The sequence below is a fragment of the Rattus norvegicus genome, chromosome 1, assembly GCF_036323735.1.
Source record: "Rattus norvegicus strain BN/NHsdMcwi chromosome 1, GRCr8, whole genome shotgun sequence".
NCBI lineage: Eukaryota > Metazoa > Chordata > Mammalia > Rodentia > Muridae > Rattus > Rattus norvegicus.
The window spans coordinates 22893022-22913962 of NC_086019.1; the positions used below are offsets into that span (position 1 = coordinate 22893022).

The window sequence follows — 20941 nt, forward strand, 5'->3', positions numbered from 1 at the left end:
TCAAGGGATAGCACCTGTTGGTGAGGTTATGGAGCAAGGGGAACACTCCTTTGTTGCTGGTGGGAGTACAAAGTTGTACAACCACTGTGGAAATCAGTTTGGTGGTTTCTCAGACATTTGAGAACAGTTCTACCTCTGGATCCAGCTACACTCCTCAACACATACACAAAGGGTGCTCCACCATCCCACAAGGCTGGACTGGGGTGGAGGAGGATGGGGGTGGGGGGCTATGGTGGAGGTGGCAATGATACCTAGAAGGGGAGTCTCTCTCCCTTACCAAAGGAGAAGGGGGAGGAGAGGAGGAGCTGATATTGAGATTTAAGTGAATAAATTAAAAAATGTTTCAAAAAATGTGAAGAAAAGTGATGGACAGCTGTCAGTATTCATCAGAATTCACGGACATGCGTGTGATTGTTCCCATGATTCCTTTTATACCGGACCAGTTGTACAGGGATACTCAGTGGTAACATTTTTTCTTATAAGAAAGTTAAATGAGGCTCAACACACAGAAAACCAGAAGTAGCCCTCGTGCCTTGTGCTCAGTAGTGCGTTTGATTAAATAAACCATACAATGTGCTTATTTCTGCTTCCAAGCATCCTTTCCCGGGTCTCTGCAGCCATTAGAATCAGGGTCACATCAAAGCTGCTCGAAATCTGTCTCAGCTAGCTGCATAGATCTTCTCACTGCTAGGGCCCCTGAACCCGTTCAGAAAAGTGTGACCATCCAAGGTCCCCCCAACCAGGATGGATTCTGAATTCATGTCTCCTTCACGTGCCCTGAAGGTGAGGATCAAGACAGAGGCCATCCCGTCTGTTTGGAGTCCATTCTTCCTCAGGTGTCAGGCTTCTCTGACAGACAAACCCCAGGAAGCAGCTAATGTTGACCAGAGCGGCGTCACAAAGACCGTGAAAACCAAGCATTTGGAGAGGGTCTGCTGCGTCTGACCAAACAGCTTAGGCTATAGTTAAGTGCTCACAGTAGCCGCACTACAATCTCTCCTAATCCTATGGTGTATGGGATTCCTTGGAGCCGTACATAGTTACAAGATACCCAAGGAGAACAGCTTCGTGCCCAGCCATGCCTGTGTAAAGAGATGTCCCGGGTTGGCTCCTTAAACGCAGGCTTTCCAAGTTCTCCATTCTATTGTGCTTGCTGTGCTCACTTTCCTTACCAAGAACAATAACGGTAAGTAAGCTACGATAAATAAATAATGACATCATCATCATCATCATCATCATCATCATCAACAATGACAATAAATATAGCATTGAGTCACTCCCAGTGGAAATCATTTGGTTTGGGTAACTCAGGTCTCAGGCATTTTGAGGCAGAAATAAACACAAAATTTCCAGTACGGGTATCTGAGGTGATTATATTTCTCAGGCAAGTATTTAAATGGAAAATATATAGAAAAAGTCATAGAATCTGATATAGACCGTCCGCACAAACAAAAATGAGTAAAACTAGCCACAGAATACATCAGTATTTCCTCAAATGTAAAAATTATTCGAATCAAGAAGTAAAGGCTTTAAAGCATAATATTTATTTAAATGACAATATAGTTTATGTTTGTAAGACAAGAAGGGCTCGAAGTGGAAAAGATACAGTTTTTCAGATGATTTTGATGACGTCAGTACACGATTCTTTCATGAATCACATGAGATATTATACAAAACCTTTAATTCCATTAAGCTTATTACTAAGATCGAAACATTCAGCTTAATGGCTGAAGATAGGATATAAAACAAGATTTAAGCAGCTAATACAAAGAGAACCAAAAGGATAAGATCCTCAGTTGGTGGAAAATTTATATCAGAGTTCAGCTTATTAACTAATATAAAAATAAATCTATCATAGGAAATGTGACTCAGGTCGACCCAGAGGGTAACACTGAGTGGTGAGGAACCTTACAGACCCCATGGCTGTCTATTCTTCTGTGGAATCTTATCCCATCTAGAACCCTTCACAGCAAGGGTTTGCAGCTCTCCGTACTTTTTCTCAGTCAGCAGTCAGCCACCGTCACCTCTACACCTATCAGGATCTCTGACTTTCAAGAGAGTTGCTGAGCTTAAGAAAAAAATTCCCACCGAGCAGTGCTGCAGAGACTGGGAAATACTTTGATGTGGGCTTGGGCATCGATAGACTCTGAGTGAGGAAACGAAAGATGCAGAGATAAACACCGAGGTCAGAGGACCATGAGTAAAGTCGTAGAAAACACAGGGACTGCGACAAGACGGAGAGAGGGCTGTGCTCACACTGGGAAGTTACACCAGAAAGGAACGCACAGAACATCGACTTTTATGAGGAAACCCAGAGGACCACCACAGGGACATCACTCAGGTAGCCTTGGAAGGAAAATGGAGGGAGCGTGTGCGCGAAATGAAAGTTTCCAGGTTCTTCGCACCCATCCATCGCTTCAGGCCTAACGTGAACACAGTCTTTAACCTGACTTGAAAGGACAGTCTCGTACTCCAGACTCCATCATGACCATCTACGGCAGTCACAAGCCCTGGGCGCTCAGCATACTTCCGAGTAGCAGAGAGCATCCCAGCAAGGGGAGAGGGAAAACGCCATGCAGACGTGAGGAAGCTGATGTCCCGCACACCAGAGGTTCTGCTTTATAAGGCTTTTTGATGTCAGGAGGTAACGCCGTCATCCCTTGAATCTGAAAAAGAAAAAAAGGCAAACCTTGCGGCAGCTGTTCAAGGGCAGGGCTGTGGTCTAGCTCACTTCAGTGGTCTGAATGAGAAGGGGCCCCAACCACTCATCTATTTGCATATTGGGCCCAGTTGGTGAACTGTTTGGAAAGGATTAAAAGGTGTGGCTTTTCCCGGAGTATGTGTGTCACTGGGCGTGGGCTTTGAGGTTTCAGTTAGTGATCTCTGTGTGTGTGTGTCTCTGTCTCTCTTACTGTCTCTCTCTGTTAGTCTCTGTCTCTGTCTCTCTCTGTGTCTCTGTGTGTGTCTCTGTCTCTCTCTCTGTCTCTATCTCTGTCTGTCTCTGTCTCTCTCTGTCTCTCTCTCTGTCTCTCTCTCTCTGTCTCTCTCTCTCTGTCTCTGTCTCTCTCTCTGTCTCTCTGTCTCTGTCTCTATCTCTGTCTCTCTCTGTCTCTCTCTCTCTGTCTCTCTCTGTCTCTCTGTCTCTGTCTCTCTGTCAGTCTCTGTCTCTCTGTCTCTCTGTGTGTGTGTCTCTGTCTCTCTCTCTGTCTCTGTGTGTGTCTCTGTCTCTCTCTGTCTCTATCTCTGTCTGTCTCTGTCTCTGTCTCTGTCTCTCTCTGTCTCTGTCTCTGTCTGTCTGTCTCTCTGTCTCTGTCTCTCTCTCTCTCTCTCTCTTTGCCTCTCACTGTCTACTCCCCACTCCTACTCAGACAAGAATATAATCTCTCAGCTCCCCCTCCAGCACCATGCCTGCCGCCTGCTGCCAGGTTCCTCACCATGATAGTCAGAGAGACTATCTGACACTCTAGGCCCCAGATACACTCTTCTATACCAGTGATGCTCAACCATTCCAACTCTGAGACCTTTTAATACAGTTCCTCATGTTATGGTGACCCTCCCCCAACCATAAAATTGTTTCATCGCTATCTCATAACTCTAATTTTACTACCGTCATGAGTCACACCATAAATACAGGCAGAATATCCAAAGGGATTGTGACCTGAAGGTTGAGAACCATTGTTCTGTAAGTTGCCGTAGCCACAGCATCTTATCATGGCAGGACACCTGCCTCGTCACCCCCACTTCTGCTGGAGATTAGGTGATAGACTGTCCTTGCTGAAGAAGCGGCAGGTCCCCATGGTATCTAAGGCTGGCCGTGCATTACCACTTCACAACCATAGTTTCAGAATAAACGTCTCTCTTCAAAGGGAGTTCTCAGGAACCGGAGGTTGTCCATCGTCTCACGTGATCGCTGAACAAATTAGGTAATCAAACAGCAAAGGACACCCCATCCACTGGTTTATAGATGAGAGCCTGAAGCTCAGGCCTTCCTTTTGGGGACTCAGGTAAACTGTGGTAACCAGGTTCCCAGAGGATGGAAGGCTGGGCTTACCGACCACTCTGCGTTGTCCGCCTTGGAACACCTCATGTTCACCGGCAGGCTAAGGACGAGCTTGTTGAAGGACACCCCTTCTTTTTTGGTCCATTTAAACTTGTTCATTGCGTCCATGAAAGAAAGGTTTCTGTACTGCTTAGGGCTTTTGATAATGAAAGGCCATGTCCTGAAAGGAAATAATCACAGTTGCACTGCATTACACTTCCTGAAGGGTTTTTTTTTTTTTTTTTGTCATTTTAGCATAGACTTCCTGCACATTCTCCCATCACACGCAGGAATACCCCACATAAAACACTTAGGGACTCATTAGATGTTCAGAGGAATCTGCTCCAAATAAAGGCATCCTTTTATTTCCCTTTCATGCTTATTTACCAATATGAGTGCTTCAGCTGCATGCGTGGGTGCAGACCATGCGTGTGCCTGGTGTCAAGAGAGGACAGAAGTAGGGTTCAGAGTCCCCAGAACTGGAGAGTTACGAGTGGTGGCGGTGTGCTGACATTTGGGTGCTGAGAAACGAATCTGGGTTCTTAACTGCCAAACAATCTCTCTAGTGAACAAATTGGGAGGCTTTTAAAAGAATGTTTCTTCTTCAGGCAAAAGTTGCTATCCCTTGTTTTTATTGTTTTAGGTGATTTTTATTTATATTTCTTTTTCAGTTCCAAACATTTGTTGCTCCATGGTTTCTTTTGCATTGTTTTGTTTTTAGGGGGATTCTTTTTGTTCAAACTTTCTTTAGTCTTGAAATTTTCATACACAGATTCAACAAAATACCATATAAATATCTATATACATCTATATCCCGTTTCATCCCTCCGCCCTCACCCCCCAACACACCCCCTTCCAACTTCATGTCTTTTCCTTTCCTTTGTTTATAATCCACTCGGTCCAGTTAGTGCTGTGCCTACGTAGATGGGTGTAGGGCCCTCCGTTGGAGCATGGGAATCCTGAAAGTGGATTTTTACTTTTAGGCACATTATTTTGCTTCAGAAAGCTTCTCGGGGTTTGAGAATTCCAGCTAACATTACAACGAAATTGGTAAATATTAATGTCTGAACGGGATATTGTTGCTGATGATATAAGAAAGAACAGTCTGGAGCCTTGAAAGTTTCTGTGTCGGGTATAAAGTTCAGAGCACCTGGTGGAAATGCCTCTCGACAGCCGCCGTCCTGCTTTGGCTGCTTGGGAGAACCAGTACAAACGATCTAGTTCTGAGTCCGTGGTTTAAAGCATGGAAGCTCTCTGTGGTGGCCTCTGCCTAGAACCCCAGCATCCAGACAGAAGGTGGAAAAATAGTTCAAGGCTAACTTTCGCTTGGTAGTGAGTTCAAGACCAGCCTCAGGCTACATGTGACCCGGTGCCAAAAAAAAAAAAAATTTGTAATGAGAAAATTATACTTCGCACCCAATATACTCCGCTTTCATGGGCACCCTTACAAAAGACACATTGGTTTTAAATGCCAAAGTAGGGAAAGAAAACACAAGGGGGTCTCAGCCTGCTTGAAAAGCTGTTCAGGAATCTACTGCCTTTTAATGTTGTACATTATTGGTTTCTGGAAAGAGAGAAGTGTAAGTATTTATGCATCCAAAACTTTACCTTAACTAATCAATCTATAGCTGTTACCCAAGATCCTCACGAGCGACCAATGGGCGTCAGACTTGTGTTAGCCCCGCAGGATGATTCGGTGACTGTCAGTGGTCACAGATAATCATTCCCGGCTGCTGAATCCATGGTCTAAACACTTGGTCCCTGCACTCTGACCATTTGTTGTCTAACTTGAGGTAGCCCCGGGTGCCACCATTTTAAATAAGCTAGACCAGCGTGATGGATTGGAGGGGAGGGATTATAAAAGGAATATTTTCACGTCAAATTTGAAAATTATTTCTCTCTATTCTAAGAAGTGGGAGCATGAGCAAAGTGGGTAGCATTCGAGCAGGGTTATATCCTCCAGTCCTCCCTCCCAATTAAAGTCAAAATGTCTTTGTAGAATCTTAAATGCACCATTTCACACTGTCTTCCAGGCTGAGTTCAGTAACTGCAGAGTGATCTGCATCACACGACATTAAATATACCACTCAGCTTCCTAAGACCCGTAGCATTTTCTCAGCAAACCGTGGTGGCAGATAACCTAGGATTGCAGTAGAGCAAACCTTGAGTGGAAAGAAGCCTATTAAATTTGCATATCCTACATTTGACATTTGCTCCTAGTTTTATTTAATGATATTTATTATTTGTTTAATTTAATTTGTTATAATATAATTTGGTATTAAGTATTATATTAAACTGTGTGTGGAAATGGAAATAGAGGAGGTGCGGGAGGGGCACCGAAGTATCTGCCTGCAATCCCCTAAAAGACCACAAGGGGGCGCCTGAACTTTTATGAAGGCGTTTGATGTGATTAAATGTAAAGAAGTGACTTTTGTGCAGCTTGGCTGGCCGAAGTGAATACTGTAGGCCTTCTGCAGAGATGACTCTAGAACCTTCGATTCTATAATAAGACAGTAAATTAATATTTATGGGGAATTCAGAGCATAAAAAAGAGTGGAAGCTACATGAGTTGGTAGGACAACCAGAGGAACGGGAGCAAACCCAATGACTCAGGCACTGGAGATGATGCTTGAGGACTGGGAATCTGATAGATAACCAGTCTCTCTGAACCTCTTTGCCACATACTTTGTCTCTTTCCATCCCTGGTAGTAAATGTCCTTTTTTCACCTCTAACCTTTCCTGCTTCTCTAAGAGCACAACTCAAATTACTTCCTGCAGAACCGAGAGAGAAGCCTTGCAAAAGCAAATATACTAAGTATTTATTTGAAAAAAGTCTACACATTCTAGCAGAAACATTCACCCTGAAAGTAACAAGTACTAGCCGGAGGATTTGATGGTGCTTGCCTGTGATCCCAGTATTTGCGAGGTGAGTTCAAGACTAGCCTGGTCTAAAGAGCAAGTCAGGGTGATACAGAGAAACCCTGTGTTAGAAACTAAAACAAAGAATAACATGTCCCCCTCTATTTCTGGAGTAGGGCGGAGTCAGGAGAATGGCGAGTGTTACAGAAACTAAAACAGTGTCTACCCAGACACACTTATAAGTAGATGATACCAATAATCACTGTAGTTGATTTGAACAAATTGCATTAATATTATACTTTAATACTGACAGATAATTTTCCTTTGTAAGTTGAATTTAAACTCTGAGTCACACTTTTCCTCTAACACAGCAAAAATGTACAGCAACGCACAACGGTATAGAGCGCATTCTAACTTTTTCCCGGCAAAACATAAACAATTTTATTTGTAAGTTCAGTTCACTTTGGGAAGCATTTAAAATTTAATGACTTTTAGACATGGCTCTCCTGCTCCATATAACGTAAAACCAGACGGAAGAAAATAACCTGTGCATGTTAATTGTTAGCCTCCTTATCTGCCTGGAGCCACACTGCTCCTTTTAAAAGTCTTACTGCTGGAGTCATTCTTGGGAGCGGGAAGAGGTGTGGGGAGGAGGAAGGGAAGTGGCTAATCCCAGCCAAGAAGCAGCACCAGGTCCATACAGCTGAATGAATGGCCCTACAGATTTGCTCTCCATAGCACAAATAAACATATGGTCAGAAATTAGTAAAGCAAACAAAACGTTCATTAATGGACTTTCACCCCTGGCCATGTGGAGAAACTAACACCAGCTCACTGCGGGAGGGGAGGGCTGACACTCACAAACAAAGCTGTACAGAGTCTCTGGCACAGGGGACTGGAAAACGGGCACGGGAAAACTCTGACCCTGAGGAAGTGAAGACATGTCACGTCTGAACACTGTGTTCACTCCCGAGTTCCGCCTGTGACCAGTCCTTGGATCACAACGCAGAAAGGAGAATTTCCAACAATAAAATGACCATCTCAAGGAACTGAAGTGATAAAAGTCAGAGTTAAGGGAGTCCAAGGCGACCCTTCCAACCTGAGTACTGCAGGGGTGCCTGGCACACAGAGAGCTCTTTAAGTCTGTATTAGGAACAGCCAAGTGTGTACTTGAGTAAGGAGCCAACCAGACTTAGGATGGAATTGCACAAGGATAGACAAAGAGTAACCTGGGCAATGCTCCCAAAGCTGGTGCATTTTTAAGTTCCATCTAGTCAGAGTGGAGGTCTTTGCTGATGACACAGGTCAGGTATTCAGTGATGACACCAACTCAGACGCCTGCGAACGGGGCAGACTTTAGTCAAGCTGCATACATGGCCCTAAATATGCATTCTAGAGTCACAGTGACAAGGATATTAAAGAGTTAGAGACAGTCTGAAATTACTCAGCATGTGAGCAACCATGAAAAGACAATCTAAAGACAGTTTAGGGAAACATCAAGCTTTGGGGACTGCAGAGAGACAGACCACAGAAAGGTATTAAAACATAAAAGGCAAATATTAGTTACAAAACAGATGAAAATCATCTAAACTAGAAACTGTAAAACAGAACTAAGGAAAACAAGAAATCGCTTCAGTGAGTGAAGGGGCTTCATGTTCACACCGCGCAAACCCCGTAGGTTGTGACTATTGCTTCGCTTCTTTGTTTTTTTTAAACTTCTTGTCCAGGGTTGGAAACAGGGGATGTTCAATTGCTAATTGGGGATGGCCAGGTTTTATTTGGTGACAAATGGTTTCCTTCTGCACACCCTGAGCTTTCTATAGCATATCCAGTAGGTTTCTGTTTGGCTATTTGTTTTAAGAAATTGACAGATTGTCTTAATCATCTATATGAAAATATAATGAACCTAGAATATCAAATTAATTTAGGAAAAGATAACAGCAAATAGGAGTTTACAGCCTTTATTCTGTTATTTAAACCATAATAATCAAGTGTGGTACTGATGTGCCGTACTACACAGCCATGAAATAGAATCCCACCCAGAGTCAACATATGGTCAAATAACTCTGCGGCAAAAATCCCAAATCTCAGAGTAAAGAGGAGGGTTTCAGGCCCCCAAGATGGCTCAGGACACAGAAGCCTGTGACTAAGCCTGCAATGTAAAATCTATCCCTGGGGCTCATAAGGTAAAAGGAAATAACTGACCCCTGCATGCTGTCCTTCACACACACACACACACACACACACATTCACACACACATACAAACTCACATAAACACAAAAACACACACATACACACAAACACATTCACACACACATGCACTCACACACATGCATATACACACATACACACATGCACACACACATGCACACCCACACATGCACACACACACATGCACATACACATGCACACACAAATACACACATATACACAAATACATTCACACACACATGCACATACACATGCACACACAAATACACACATATACACAAATACATTCACACACACATGCACACACATGCACACACATGCACATACATACACATACATACACACTTGCACACACACTTGCACAAACTCACATAAACACACAAACAAACACATACATATACACACATGCACACACACACACACACACACACACACACACACACACACACACATACACACGCTGAAAAATAAAGGCAGTTTTCTTTCACTAAATGGTGAACCAGAAACTTAAGGGCTCTTTGGAAAGTCCTTTGGATGGTGTTGTGTTGGGACAAACATGTGAAGGAATATTTTGCTAAAGTGGACACAGGTGTGAAAGGCTCATGAAGAAATGTTTCACCGAAGCAGACACAGGAGAGAGGATGTTCTGCTAAAGCAAGCACATGAAAGGACACGTGATGAAAAATTCTTTGCTAACTACATGTAAGCATTGCTCTGCCTTACATTGTGTAAGTGAGCTGCATTTGTAGGGACGCCATAGAGAGAAATGCACTAAAGAACTCCCATGGTCTACTACAGTTTGTTGTTGCTTCCAAGAACTGGACCTGATTGGATGTATGTGCTGAGGCAAGGCACATGGAGGGCACAAATAGGACTCCACGGAGTGACGGAAACAGAGCCTGGCTTGCTGGTACAACTAGCTGTGCAATGCTTGTGAGTCTCCTGTCTTCGATGATCTTTGCTTCCCTGAGAGAGGCCCAGACAAGAATCTCTCCTGCTGGTCTTTGCTGGTCCCTCCTGCTGACTCATGCTGAGGCTGAGGCCTGGCTGCCTCTGCTAGGTAGTGTCACCACTGTTGCTAACCCACCTCTAGTGAACTGGACTGCTGGTGTATCCACGAAGTGTTCGTGAGTGGATCGAGCTGCCACTGCCTGCTGACCTGTGAACTGACCTGCTGATTTCCAGACAACACACACAGCAGCTGCTCCAAAGAACCTTTCTAAACAGGCCCACTCCTGACCCCATATCTTTCCTTTTCCACAACCTCTGGTGGGTGATGGGTTATAAGGAAAGTTAGGATTTGACAAAATTAAAGTTACAAAACGGTCCTTTGAAAACCAACGAGCATCGAATTTGCCACAAGAAAAATATATTCAAAATGAATTATCCACCTAAATGTAAAAGTTAAACTGTAAAGTTTCAGAGTGGGAAACAATGTACAGAAACAACCTGTGGCTCAGTATCTAACGGATGAATATCCACAATATAAAGAGTATTTATAATTCAACAAGAAAACAATCCAACTGAAGAATATACAAAACAAGTATAAAAGAGTAAAAAGGAATCTCACAGACAGACTCACGAATGACTTCGGGGAACTTTCTTTCTTGCTATACTTCTGAAGACTAACTGTAGAGTGCTCGTGGGATGCAACATGCCAAACAAGGGACAGGCAGGCTGGCTGGAAAGGGGTACACTTGGTCCCAGTACCCCTTGATGTGGTGTTAATGGTTACAACTCCCTGAAACTGTCTTTCCACAGTGACAGACATATAGGAAGTGTATCCACCCTGGGACTATTACTCAGTGAGAAAAAGGTACTGACTGATACAGCCATAGACAGGGACAAATCTCAGAATCATCTTTCCTAAAGGACCCAGACACAGAAGCACGTGCCATAACTACACTTGCATAAAAAGAACAATTTACATTTATATATGATAAATTATATACTATATATGTATATATATATATATATACATATATATATATATATATATATATATATATATATATATTAGTGAAAGAGAACAGATATTCAGCTTCCCAGAACTTTATGGAGGAAGTGGAATTGCCAAGCCTCTTTATGTTACGATTAGTTAGGAATGGGTGTGATATAGATGATATTTCCTAAAATTATATTTAAAATTGGCACACTTTGACTTTAAATTATGCCTCAGGCGATTGACATAAAAGATAAACAGGGCAGCTGGAAGCAGGTCATCAATGAGAAAACAAAACCAAGGTGTACACACCACAACATAGCAACCTTCACAAGCTGACCTTACTGGACTTAAAACGGTCTCGGTAGTGTCTACGACCTGCTCACATTCTCTTGGAAGCGACTGGAAGGAACATAGCCAGATGGAGTCTCCCAGACAGGAGGCAGGTTCCAGGGTGGAAGAGACTGGACAACCCTGCCCAGAGCTGACACGTTTTTATGAAAGTGATTCAGCCTACCAGAGTTAAGGCAGCTTCCAACGGTAGTAATAAAGCCACGGGAGAAACAGTGCACACATTGAACCAGGGAGCAGCCAGTCCCACTCCACAGCCCTTTACCTTCAAAATATGAAAGTATCTGTGCAGAAAATGAGTCATCTCATCCCCCAGCTGTGGTATGGCAAGAAGAGAGCCGAGGTTCAAACACGTTTGATGAGGTTTTGGACAGAGCCCTCAGAATAAGCAAGAAAAGAGGTGGGAACCATGAAACCAAAAGGCTACAGAAAATCATGTGGTACGACTTCCACAGGGAAGGCGGAGGAGAGACCGCTCAGAGGTCGAGAGTATGTATTGCTCTTCCAGAGGACCTAAGTTCTACTCCCAGCATCCAAGTCTCACAGCACACAACTGCCAATGACTCAGGTCCAGGCCCTCTGGAGGTGTGACCTCTGCCCTGTGTGACCATCCACATCCATGTGCACATAACCTCCCCCATACACATAATTAAAAGTAATAAAAATGAATCTTTAAAAGATACAGGAAAGTGAGCATAGAAGATAGTAGGGACAAATGAAACTGGAGAAAGTTATAGAAATTGTTTCCTCTCTAAGTTTATTTTAATAATATGAACTTAGTAAAGTGAAATTTAATTTAAGGATCAAAAACTCAAGTGTAAGGTGAGAAAGCAGTAGAATAGTATAAAAGGCGAACTAAGAGCCAAAGAAGAAAGACAAAATAAATTACAAACAACAAAGTGCACATGATGACTAAGGAGAAGTGTTAGTGTTGAAAGAAAATATTTGAAGACAAGCATGGAGTTCACATCAATAATTCCATAACTTGTCAGGGTGAAGCAGGAGGATTGTTATGTCTGGACTACAGAAAAACTTTGTGTCTCAGCTCTTGCCTCCAAGAAAGGAAGAAAGAAAGGAAGGAAGGGAGGGAGGGAGGAAGGGAGGGAGGAAATAAGAGAAAAAATCTAGGGAAATTTTTAAATAAATTAGAAAAATATACATATAATACAACAAAATTTCTGTGAAATGAAAAACAGTGGCTATTTGTACTGAAAGAAAATTTGATCCAGACACTCAACATTTAAATATATTCAATTCATATGAGATGTCTTAGTTTGGGTTTTACTGCTGTGAACAGACACCATGACCAAAGCATGTCTTATAAAGGACAACATTTAATTGGGGCCGGCTTACAGGTTCAGAGTTTCAGTCCATTATCATCAAGGCAGGAACATGGCAACATCCAGACAGGAGGAGCTGAGAGTTCTAGGTCTTCATCTGAAGGCTGCTAGCAGAACACTGGCTTCCAGGCAGCTAGGATGGAGGTCTTAAAGGCCGTGCCTACAGTAACACACCTACTCCACTGGGGCCACACCCACTCCAACGGGGCCACACCCACTCCAACGGGGCCACACCTACTCCAACGGGGCCACACCCACTCCAACAAGGCCACACCTACTCCAACAAGGCCACACCCACTCCAACAGGGCCACACCTTCTAATAGTGCCACTCCTTGGGCCAAGCATGTACAAACTATCATATTGCACTCCCTGGCCTCCATACACTTGTTCAAACATATGAGTTTATGGGGGCCATACCTAAACATAGCTCAATGCAAAATACATTTAGTTCAACTTCAAAAGTCCCCATAGTCTATAGCAGTCTCAACAATGTTAAAAGTCCAAGGTTCAAAGTCTCTTCTGACAGCCATCCAATCACTTAACTGTAATCCCCAAGCAAGACAGGAAACCAGCTGGGCAAACCCTAAACATCTCCATGTCTGATGTCAAAGCGGTCTTCAGATCTGCAACTCCTTTTTCATCCTTGTTGACTGCAATAACTTCTTTCTCCCGGGCTGGTTGCACTCCCGGTCAGCAGCTTTCCTTAGCAGATAGCCCCACAGCTCTCGAATCTCGGACATTTTGGGGTCTCCAAGGTAACTTTAGTGTTACAACTTTTTGTTTCAATGTCTGGTATCCACATATGATCTTCTGGGCTCATCCATAAAGCTGGTGTCACTTTTCCAGCTCTGCCCTCTGTAGCACTCTAAGCTCAGGTTGCTCCACTCCACTGCCAGTGTTGTTCTTGGTGATCATCCCACGGTACTAACATCTCTAATACACTAGGGTCTTCTGCTGCAACTAGGCTTCACCAATAACTTCTCATCGGCTTTCTTCATGGTGTCAAGCCTCAAATCCTTTGCATGACCCCTTCAGTCCTGGGCTGTCAACTACAACTGACACTGCACCTTCACCAGTGGCCTTCCATGGCCTCTCACAGTGCTGCCAAGCCTCAGCTGCTCTTCATGACCCTTCATGTTTTCAAAACCAGTGCCACCTGGGTGACTTACACATTACCAAGTACAGTTACAACATGGGATACAATCTTGGCTATCTCTGGAACACAGCTTTGTGCTCTCAGAAAACACTTCCCAGAAGATTTCGCCTCAGTGATGCTGGTCTCTTCTTAATCACCTCTAATTCCTTAGCTCCAGATAACCAGCATCAATTGTCCTAGTAGTCTCCTTCTCCTCTTGACTCTGGGAGCCACATGGCCAAAGCTGCTGAGTTCTGCTGCTTGCAGGAGCTTGAACATGATTCCCTTGTTCTATTAGATTACCACTGGCTTTCTGTTTCCAACTCCTTCTTTGCCTCAGCTTATCTATCCTGGATCTTGGTCTGTAGATTGACCTTGAACCCAGAGATCTGCATGCCTGTCTCCTTGGATTAAAGGTATGTACCACCATGCCTAGACTTAAGCTTTTCTTTGCCTAGAACTTGCTCTGTCCCAGGCTGGCCTTGAACTCAGAGATCTGCTTGGCTTTATTTTCTGGGATTAAAGATGTGTACTACCACCATGTCTGGATCTAAACTTAGATGGGTGGGATCTTGCCCCAAACTCACACTCCCTTAGTCTGCTATCTCTTAGAATACAGGATTCAGCTTTATTACACTTCCTGATTCCCCTCTGATACTTGAAACACATATTTTATATTTTTACTTTCTAAGCTTGCTAAGCTTGTTCAAAATGAACTTCATGAAACTTAACCAGAGAACAGTCTCTGCTGGGCTTTTTTGAGACATCTTTTGCCAATGCAATTAACATAAATCTCTTTACCTTGGCCTCAGGTAGACTCTTCAGACAAAGGCAAAAAGCAGCCACATCCTTCACCACAATCCACCCCCCCCCCCAAAAAAAACAACAAAACAACAGTCTCTAGGTCACATACTGGAATTCTTTTTCACTGAAATATCTCGGGCCAGGTCTGCACAGTTCAAATCACTCACAGCAACAAAGTCTTCCATAGTCCTTCTAGGAAAGCCCATTAATCCCCATTTAAAGCATTCCACTGCTTTCCAAATCCCATGTCCCCAAAGTTACATTCTTCCAAACAAAAGCATGGTCAGGCCTATGACAGCAACACCCCAGTCCCTGGTACCAACTTCTGCCTTAGTTAGGGTTTTACTGCTGTGAACAGACACCATGACTAAGGCAACTCTTGTAAGGACAATATTTAATTGGAGCTGGCTTACAGGTTCAGAGATTCAATCTATTATCATCAAGGCGGGAACATGGCAGCATCCAGGCAGGCCTGGTGCAGGAGGAGCTGAGAGTTCTACATCTTCATCTGAAGGCTACTAGCAGAATACCGACTTCCAGGCAGCTAGAATGAGGGTCTTAAAGGTCACACCCACAGTAACACACCTACTCCAACAGGGCTCTACCCTCTAATACTGCCATTCCTTGGGCTGAGCATACAAAGATCATCACATGAGAATTCCCATATTTAGAAGAAGGATTACTCAATAAAAAGAAAGCATGACCCTGAAATAATATAAAGATAGTCTAAATGAAAAAGTGTCAGATATGAAGGAGCTTTCCTAAGTGAAGGCTCTGGGAATACATCCTGACAAGTCAAGATAAAGAAATCCAAGTTCAGAATTCAGAGAAAGACTAAGAATAATCACTGAATTGCTTTAAATATATGTTATGTTAGCTATTGTAAGCAATGTTTGTTTCATTATTAAATGGAACATTAAACATCTTGAAACATACAAGAGTTGTAAGTTATAGGCATACAGTGTGGGAGATGAGAGAGAAGAAACACGTTATCACATTTCCTGCCCTAAAAGTGAAAATGGTGACAAAAATTTGTTCTGATACTTCAACGTCTCTAGGATTGCATCCGTCCCCTTTATCTAATAGTGTCTCAGAGAGTGAGAACAATAGCAAAACCTAGTTGAGTCAACAAAGGCTCTGTTTTAATTTAACTTCTTCGTCCAGATAAATGGAGACAAAATTATAACCGTTCAGCTTTTGTTTGGGAAGTGCTCGATTTGTAGCTTTTAAATTTAATTTACTCATCTTCATATTGGTATCCACATAACAAATTATCTGTAATAACCTCCAGGTAAGGTCCGAATGGTTTCTTTGGGACAAGATTTGAGCTGATTGCTTCTGCCTTCTCTGGAAACACATGCTCTGCCCTAGGAAGCTTGTGTGAGTTCAAGCCTGGAAAACCTATAGCTGCCTCTTGATTCCAGAACTTGATAATCCAGGGAATTTTTGGACACAGCCTCCCCTCATTTCCAGCCATGGTCTACCTGCAGTATACATGGAGAGTTGGTGTGTGGGACCATAGAGAGTACACGCTTATCATCTGCCCTGGATCTTATCTTTGTGGGTGCTTCATTTTTCCTTGTGTTTTTTGCCAGATCCGTAGAATGCAAAAGGAAACTGCACCCCCCCCCCCAGAATGGACAGTAAAATGAGTCAAGATGTAAATGCTTCAACTCTGCTATCAAAACCACCAACTAAGTCGAAAGGTTGCTATAAAATGTTTACAAAGAACACCCTGTCTAGTCCATCAAGATATTAAAAGCACAAAGGAGGGGACACATGGGGTGACATGATGGGGTGCATTCTTTTCCAGCGCTGGATCCTAAAGAGTTATTACTACATCATTTTAACCAAAGTAGAAACCACAAAGCACCTAACCCGTCTCCCTTCTTCTGTCCTGTTGTCTTGTACCTGGTTCGTTTTGCCTTCACTATCACGTACGTCTGCATGATGATGGGCTCAATTAAAAAACAGTTATTAAAATTGAAACATCTCATTTTAGAGTAAAGGTCCTCCTCTCGTGGTTTTACACAATACATTTGAACACCAAATAAAATGTTATTTTTCTGGGTAATGACAGCCCACAGCTAGCCTTGTTTTGCAAAGTAATTCTCCCTGCTGTTGCAAGTTGTAAAAACCCATTTCCTGGGAAGATAGAAATTAGGGAGAGTGGCAAAGACCATCAGGCAGTGAGAGGGTCTGTAGAGAGGCTCCAAGGTGAGCATAGAGGATGAAGCTAGAAGCATCCATTCATTTGTAAATGTGCAACCGTGTGGTTTTTACATCTTTGCTAAACACACACACACACACACACACACACACACCCTTAGGACATTTCCTGTTTAGTGTATAAAAGATAAAGAGGAAAAATCTACTTAAATTGAAAAACAATATGATACCAATATTTGGGAAGCTGGAGATGTAAGACAATGGGTACAGCACTTACCTACCTGGGCCAGCCTCAGGGTTTGATCCTAGCATTGCAAGATACCCAACAGGTACACATGAAAACACACAAACACACACACACACACACACACACACACACACACATACAGAGGCATGCATATACACACACATACACACAGCAAAACCCAACAATCAAAATATTTAAACAAATCAAACAAATTTAAACAAATTACTCTTCTAGGGGTTGAACACGGGTCCTCAAGCCTGGTGGCAAGGGCTTGTCCCCACCGAGTCCTCTCATTGTCCCCTATCTCAGTGTTCTTTAGAGTCATATTTTATGTGTTGTTCTGATGTCTATTACTATCTTATTAATCCCGTGTACTTTAGTGTAATGACGTCATAGTCTTCCATTTGCAAGGCTTGAACTTCCAGAAAGTTCTGCCTATAGACTAAGAAAGGGATATTGGATTGTGAACACTCATTTATGACCACTGTGTGGTATTGAGTAGTCTCTTGATCTTAGTCTCTGTTTTCTCCTCTACAGAGCTGCCATTCCATGTCCTGTTGCCAACCAGACTTATGTGCTTAAAGCATGCGTGTGAATATGCTTAGTAACTGCTGCCTCAGGCCCACAAGTGTGCTGTGATTATTGTTTTATGATCACTAGAATATGCCTTCTGCTCCCCTGGTCACAGCGTGGCTTGGAGAAGAACAGAAGAAAACATGTCTACATGTGATCAACCATAAGGTACTTTGTTCAGACTTTCTGATCCTTGTGTCACTTGGAACGTAAGTTAGATTGTGTTTGTGATTTCTTTGACTATCTGCATGATATCGTGTTTTCATGAAGTGCTTTTTAATCCTGTTTTTAAGAACATTCTCAGAAGTCTGCACATGGTTCTGTCTATCTTACATCAGTCTTTTTCATTTTTAAAAGTTTTAACTGTCAGAAGGATCTTCCTGCTAAGACAAATCGCACCCTCTCTGATTTCCATCAACCATCCTCACGGTTTCTGCTGATGTCCCGGAGAACGCAGACTCCTTTCCAGCATCTCCTGTAATGTAGCCTTGGCACGATGCCTCCATGCTTGTGTCCTGATGCCACTCCCTGAGCTCTTCTTCCTTTTCTCCTGCTGCTTCCTCAGACGCACTCAGCCAACGAGCCATGCGGGGACTACGACATCTGAATGTAGCACCACTTCTCCTTTTCAAAACAAGGCCTGAGGTGCTCTTGGCTTTCAGTGGACAATCGCAGTAAATTCCTGACCCCCTCTTTCCCCATTTTACCCATCTACAGTCTTTTCTTGTTACCCTAGCCCAGTGGTTCTCACTCTGTAAGTCACAATCCCCTTGGAGGTTGCCTATCAGATATTTACATTACAATCCACAAGAGTAGCCAAATTATGGTTATGATGTAGCAACAAAATAAATTGATGGTTGGGCCTTACCATGACATGAGGAACTGGACTAAAGCATTAGGAATGGTGAGAGGCACTGCAGGCTTAGCCAAATGGTCTTTGCTTCTATCCCATGTTGGCTTCTTTTTGTACTACTATAGAATGATCTCTGTGGCCCAGTCTACTCCTGACCCCACCTCTTCACACAGTGTCTGCTGTACTTTACTCTGTCCTAGCCAAAGGCACTCTCTTGCTCAAATCTGCAGGATCAGGCCATGTGCACACACACACACGCACACACACACACACACACACACACACACACACACACACTGTTCCCTTTTCTCCCTGCATACAGTGCCTTTGACTTCCTATTGCTGGCTCCTCAACCTTCAGGTCCCTGATCAAATATCACCTTCCATGAAAGGTTCTGACTCTTCTGCTGGCCAGTTACTCTCTCCCTTTCCTTCTTCTCACCATTTTAACATATCTAGTACTATTTCAAATTGAATGTCCATCCATTTGTCTCTTATACTCCCTGCAAACTCTAGAATATAACCCTAAGAAGAAAAGAACAATTTTTGTACTTAATCATGCTAGTTTCTATGATATGCAGCTACACACTTCATGATTTGCTCACCTGCACACAGAGGCACACAACCAGGGCCCAGCCCCTGCGAGCAGAGATAGGAGACCACACATTTGAAGTCAACCCAAGTCCTGCAGGAAGGCCCTATCTAAGTGGGAAAGCCTGCTCGCAAGGTTCACTCTGGCTGTTCCATAGGGACTTAAACAGTTGGGGCTTTGCTAAGCTGATATAAAACTTTCTCTAACTTACCCGAAGGCTCAGACTACCTCTGCACTACAGTCGATGTCCTGAATGCTTGCTCTCTATCATCGAGCCAGCAAATCGGGCATGCATTAGGCAGACGGCAATTCAGGGAGCGTGATCTACAGAGCTTTCCTAAGAGACCTCACTTCACAGACATCATCTCGACTGCTTGTGCATTCTGTGTGGCAACCCAGAGAGGCCTCTGCTAGTGTGGCTGCTCTAAATTTTGCTTTTCCTTTGTATCATTTCCTTGTAAAACTTATCCAGGAGTTCAGCTAATGGCTGACTCCCTTAGGTCCTCCTAGCAACCACCAATCACAAGGCTGCTTTGGAGAAATTGGGACACGGCAACCAAGCTTACTTGGTCCTTTGACTTCCAAGCAATCCAAGAGGGTGGCACATAATATAAGCCCAAATATAATAGCTGTCTCAGCGTGAAGACAGGAGTCACGCTTGGAAGCCCATAAGCCAACACCACTCACGTGACTGGTCTGTAGATCTCCTTCACGCCAATGAACTGTAGCTGATCCATGATGTCTGGGATGCTGGTGCACCGGGTCAGGTTAATTCTTGGATAATAAAGAAGGTACGAGAGGCACATTTCATTCCTGGTGCTCAGTCCACCCTGAGAAATGGAGACGTTTTACTCCGCAAAGCTCGCAGGCACAGAACACAAAGGCAACCAAAAATTATTAAAGAAACAGTGAACTGTGATATTTCCTCAGGAGAGAGAAATCATTAGTCGCGTGCTGAAAGATGATAGAGACGTTAGATTTAGCAAAGGCCGTAAAAGTCAAGTATCTGAAGGCAAGTATGATCGAAACGGAGGGAAGACTTCAGAAATGGCAGTGGAAAGAGAAAACTCAGACAGGTAGGGCGTTAAGTGCTGAAAATGCAAAATGGAGCGAGCTGTCCACAGGAGCGGAATACCCATGGAACATCCACGGCACGGGGAAGTCCACGGAAGGTCCATGGGACGCCTATGGAAATCATTCAATAGCACATTTGCTAGGACCTAGGGAAGAATTAATGAACTTAAAAATTGATTGACAGAAGTAATTGAAATGATAGAGAGGAAAAGAAACTTCTAAGAAGACATGTTTCTTTTCCTTATCATGGGCAGTTGTCAATCATGCCACCATACTTAAATCAAAAGCCCCACGCTGCCTCGCTTATCTGAAAGCCCCGTTGTGAATCCTCAACCAAATGTGGATTGTAGGTTCTTTGTCCTTGTATTCTTCACAATTGTGAGCAGGTCTTTTTAATTTACTGTTGTCTGCAGACTTGATCGTAGCTACCTTTGATCTAGGTAAGGCAGTTCCCTCCTAGTCCTGGCTATGGCCCTTTTTTTAGCCCCCCTGTGATAGACTTAAGTTTTAGGAAGTATTTCTCTGCTTCTTTTGGAGAAATCATATCCTCTTCCTTCAACCTCTTAACATGGAATGGCAGGAAATATTTTCTGCTTTAATTCAGTTTTATGTTCTTTATGTAAATCCAAACCAGTGATAATAGTACATTTCTACATCAAACGGGATGCAATCTGTTAATATTTTGCCAAGGTATCCACTGGCCTGGCCTTAGTGTGCAGCTTTAGATCAATAATTGTATTCTCTTCATCAA

At 43.2% G+C, this 20941-nt stretch overlaps 1 protein-coding gene across 2 annotated transcripts in view; it reads right to left on the reverse strand.

Annotated features, from left to right (window-relative positions):
• Positions 1-1521: 1521 nt before the first annotated feature.
• Moxd1 (monooxygenase, DBH-like 1) overlaps positions 1522-20941 on the reverse strand; it is a 90057-nt gene continuing 70637 nt past the window's right edge. For both annotated transcript variants that reach the window (XM_220095.10, NM_001427764.1), the window contains 3 exons: positions 19804-19946; positions 4052-4220; positions 1522-2666 (listed from right to left, as the gene is read on the reverse strand). In XM_220095.10, coding sequence (XP_220095.5) covers positions 2502-2666; positions 4052-4220; positions 19804-19946 — 477 coding nt within the window. In that variant the 3' untranslated portion in view covers positions 1522-2501. The remainder of the gene's footprint in view (positions 2667-4051; positions 4221-19803; positions 19947-20941) is intronic.